A 4,404-nucleotide genomic window follows, 5' to 3' on the forward strand; every position below is an offset into this window, starting at 1 on the left:
AAAATAACAACTGAGAGCTGGGAAATATAAACTGCAGTATGATGAAGTAAGGGCACAGCATTACACCGACTTAGTTTTATGTGAAGGTGTTCCAAAATAATCAATATAGAATGTACCGCACTGTAAGCAAGGCTGAGTCGCCTAAGGCATGGTCATATCTATAAGTGCACAGCTACCAACTACAGGAATTCATTTAAAGCTAAACATTGTATTATTTAACAGCTGCACATGTTTTATGCACAGTTGTATTTGTCAGTTTGTCGACACTTGAGGAGCTTGAGAAAAGTCTCCATCTTATGGGCGTCTTTCTTGAAGCAGCTGAGCAGAGTATAGTCTCTCATAACGGATTCCAGCATCTCTGGCTGCACATCATACTGGAATATTCCCTGTTCACTGTTGGTTGTGGTCAGCGTCCCCTCATCCAACATCTGTGTGGCAACATTTGGAAACAATTGAAATATATAGGAAATAATTAAAAAGGTGTATTGTCTATGAAGGGATTTAAAGACAGAGGTAAGCTATAACACTGGGACTAAAACATGATTTATCATTTTAAAAATGAAATCTATTGTGATTTGACCCACCTTCTTGATAAGGACCACCACCCCTTGCTCCAGACTGATCAGTTTCTCAGACACCCACTTGGTCTTGTTGAGCAGCATGTCTGGAGCATCATCGTAGCGATCCAGCGTGGTCTGCAGGTAGACCAAGGGCTCGATCCAGGACTGGACCAGCATCAGCACAGAGTGGAGCAACCATTTATCCTGCAGGGCACACAGAGGAAGAGTTGGATAAAAGAGTGAAATAAGACATATACTGACCACAAGATTATTTTTTAACATAAATATAATATAAAAATACACCGCAACAAAGCACGACACAGCTGCAACAGCATTGCACTTTACTCTATTCATGTCTTTCTAGGAACATTTATATTTGTAATGAATAGCAGCCATTTGCCCATAAGAGTTTCTTTAAGATAGTCACGAACAAGAGTGATCAAAAAAAGACTGAAGAACTTAATAACAGCATGGCTCTGGATCAATGGCTTGTCAGCTACAAAACTTTGAGCAACAAAAGAGGGTTGAAATGTCATGGATGAAGCAGTGGAGTCTGCTTAAGTTCCCCTAAGCAGAGCAGACTGTAAAGAAAGAGCAAATGACCGCCACACAAATGGCCATTAAACCGCAGAGCAGGCAATATTTCAATACAAAGGGTAGAAGATAAATTCCTAACATAAAGAGGAGTCTTGCAAGTACGTGCAGTTTCAAAGATCACACTTATTATTAAAGTGATGACAAAACTTTCAGCCAGCAGTTGCAAATATTACCAAATGAGTCCATAAAGAAATTCCTTTTGCTATTCATACTGTACTTGGCCTTTGTTAGTTGAAGGGGGATTTTTGTGGAACTTCACATTAACCAAATTACAGTTCACATCGGTCAATTCACCCATCACTGGCCTTTGGCTCAATTTAGCTTCCACTCTACTGATCAAGTTGACCTTTAGCAGAAAAGGCTGCGCCCTGCTGGAGAGTAGCCACAACCTCAGTAGACACAGACAAGAGTGTTTTGAAATGTTATACAGGCATGAATATTTATGAAATCTGAGGACCTTTTTATTGCAATTACTGAAAACATCCGGTCACTCAGCAGCTGACTGGGGGCTCACTTGCACACTTGGACACTGTTATTGCCAAAGAAAGCTTATGGCTATTAGCACCAGTGCAGCTGCAAAGTGAGCAGAGATGTGCATGCCAGGATTTATACATCAACACTACCCAAAAGCGCGTGCACACACACACACACACACACACACACACACACATACAAATACACGTTCACAATAATTAACAGGCACAGAGACAACCAGACAGAGTCAGTAATATACCTGCAAACACACATTCCTGCACTCACACAAATACATGCAACAACCTATGCCCGTATTTCTTTTACTTGCATGGAGTCACTCTCCATATTTATACACAGACGTTAATAAATATAGATACACACGTACACACAGAGGTGCACACACACTCTTAAAAGAAAAAAATCTGTGGTGATCAGTGGACGAGTACTTACAGATATCTGTTGGATTTCACTTTTGGAGCTGGGGATGGGTAAGGCTTTGGTGATGCATGCATAGCCAGCCTGGTTCCTCTGGAGCCGCAATGGAAAGGGGACAAACATCTCCTCCTGTGAGTCAGACAAACATGGTGTTAAATAAGCATAAGAAAATACACCAGTTGAATATATGCATGTGCACACAAATACTTTGACTGACTGACACAGAATTGTTAGAATTAACAGTGAGTTTTGTTTGTAGTTAAGTTTACTCTATATATTCAGAATAGGGGCTTATAAGCAGCAACATCCCCATACATCTTTGTTTTTAGACTTTTATTTGTTTTGGGCTTTCGGTTGGAAACAGTTACACTCTAGTCCTAACCCTCTTGTTACCCTCTGTAACAGGTGATCAACACAACACTGTACTGGATTTCTCTAACCGATCTGAAAGCCTTCGGTTCGCTTCGGTTTAGAATTACAACAACACACAATGGCAGACACATCACACAAACGAAGACACATCAGGAAAGCAGTGACAAAAGCTTCACCAGTCTCAGCCACTGGAGACACAGCAGAGGCACATTTTGTTTTCCAACTTGTTCTCATCTGTAGACCCCATGCAGCGTCTTCTCAGTAACAAGCTCTACATCATCCCATTTCAAAGACCATTTTGGATCTGGAACCGCCGAGTGAAGGGGATTCAACAGGCTGCAAGAGCTGTGCTCTCACTGCTGCAGTATATCATTATCACATTGGTATTACTCCACTGTAGGCCTGCCTCTTCAATAAAACATCTTTGGCTCAGAAGAGAAATAGAAGATTACTTTGAAGCCTGGCAGCGAGGTGATGATCATGTCAGAATCAAAAGCAAATAACACAGAGTATCTAACAGAGAGTGTCAGTGCTTTTGCTCCAGCATATTGTGAAAAAGACCAACAAAAAGTCCTTTTGCTCCTGTTGTAGAATTCAGTCCAAATTTTGCTAGATTCAGTGATAAAAAATAATTGAGTTTGGAAAATAAAGGCTGAGCTACTGAGACTATAACCAATGAAAAATGACTTTTTAATTACTTTTTAACATTGATATGTTATAAAACAACAGAATTTCATTGCTCTCTGGATGACTCTGTTTTATTGCATAACTAGTTTTTTCTTCCACATAAAAAGTAATAGTAGACAGCTTCTCAAACACAGAATCTTGTACTGCTGTCAGTGTAGCCTTCGCCCCAGGCTACGTTTCTACAGCACTGATTCTCAAAATGCTAATTTCAACTTTCATAAAAAAAAAAAGAATAAAAAAAAACCCAAAAAAACTCAAGCCCAACAGACTCAAATGAGAATTCCCCCATTGTAGAAAATGGGGTTTTCTCTTAATTGCACTGCAGCTCTCAGTCTAGTTACAAATAAAATACATTTCTGCTGTCATGTGATACTCAGTGTGACGCGAAATTCAGTTTCTCCTATATATATATCTATATATACAGTATATAGATATATATACATATATCTATATATATATATGTGTGTATATAATATATATTCAGCTATATTATTTAAGAGTAAGAGCCTGTGGATGCAACAGATCAGCTGAAACATTTTTTCCCCATAGTGGTTCGCAAGTGCAAAGATTTACTCACAAACATAGAACATGATTCTTCTGAGACACGGTAGATGAGCTCAGCGTGTTGGATGACTCGATCTAGAAGTTTTTCTTGGGAGATGGAAAGGCAGCGGGAGAGGCTGCCCTGCTCTTCCTTACAGTCTAGAGGGATGCTCATAGTAAACAGACAGGGCCAGAGCAATACAGCCCATACTCCCCACTGCTTGACTGAAGAGAAAGGCATGCACAAATCTTCGTAAGTAGATACTCACCCAAACATGCATAAAACACAAAACCATCCTCTATTATTTGCTGTAGTGCTGCCTGATTTACCGTCTTCAGAGCACATAAATGAAAATAATAATAATAATAATAATAATAATATATAATAATATAATAATGATCTCTATCCATTAACTACACACAATCACAAAACATATCCACAACTTTCTTTGTCTTGAGGTGAGATTCATTACCTGTCATCATGTGCATTCTGTTAGTGTCTGTCCTTGCTTTTCTGACATGCTGACTTGCGGTCTATTATAAACCCTGACCAGGTCATGAATAGGAAAAGGTCATTCAGGGCTTGCGTAGGTTCTTGTAAAAAGATACCAGTCTTCCCAAACCAACACATTTCTTTTCTCATGCATAATACCAAGATAAATACCACCAGCATGCTAGGCCTGAATATCTTGTTCCTATAGTTTAAAGTTGCAAACTGGGAATTTCTCTAAATATA

The 4,404-nt window shown here is 39.3% G+C and overlaps 1 protein-coding gene across 1 annotated transcript; it reads right to left on the reverse strand.

Annotated features, from left to right (window-relative positions):
- Nucleotides 1–233: 233 nt before the first annotated feature.
- On the reverse strand, nucleotides 234–4,157 carry LOC111222547 (somatolactin). The gene is made up of 5 exons (XM_022746319.1): nucleotides 4,142–4,157; nucleotides 3,703–3,893; nucleotides 2,082–2,195; nucleotides 585–764; nucleotides 234–428 (listed from the first exon to the last, which is right to left on the reverse strand). The coding sequence occupies exons 1-5, from the start codon at nucleotides 4,155–4,157 to the stop codon at nucleotides 234–236; spliced, it is 696 nt and encodes a 231-aa protein (XP_022602040.1).
- Between the last annotated feature and the right edge of the window lie 247 nt (nucleotides 4,158–4,404).

The sequence above is a fragment of the Seriola dumerili genome, unplaced genomic scaffold (genome assembly GCF_002260705.1).
Source record: "Seriola dumerili isolate Sdu_G_001 unplaced genomic scaffold, Sdu_1.0 BDQW01000102.1, whole genome shotgun sequence".
In the NCBI taxonomy this organism is placed as follows: Eukaryota; Metazoa; Chordata; class Actinopteri; order Carangiformes; family Carangidae; genus Seriola; species Seriola dumerili.

What these genes read in the sequence shown, in the direction of transcription:
- LOC111222547 (XM_022746319.1), bottom strand. An exon ending in GTGAAATCCAACAGATATCT is followed by an intron (nt 765 to 2,081) that starts GTAAGTACTCGT and finishes TGTGCCCTGCAG; the next exon opens with GATAAATGGTTGCTCCACTC. An exon ending in TGGTGGTCCTTATCAAGAAG is followed by an intron (nt 429 to 584) that starts GTGGGTCAAATC and finishes GTTGCCACACAG; the next exon opens with ATGTTGGATGAGGGGACGCT.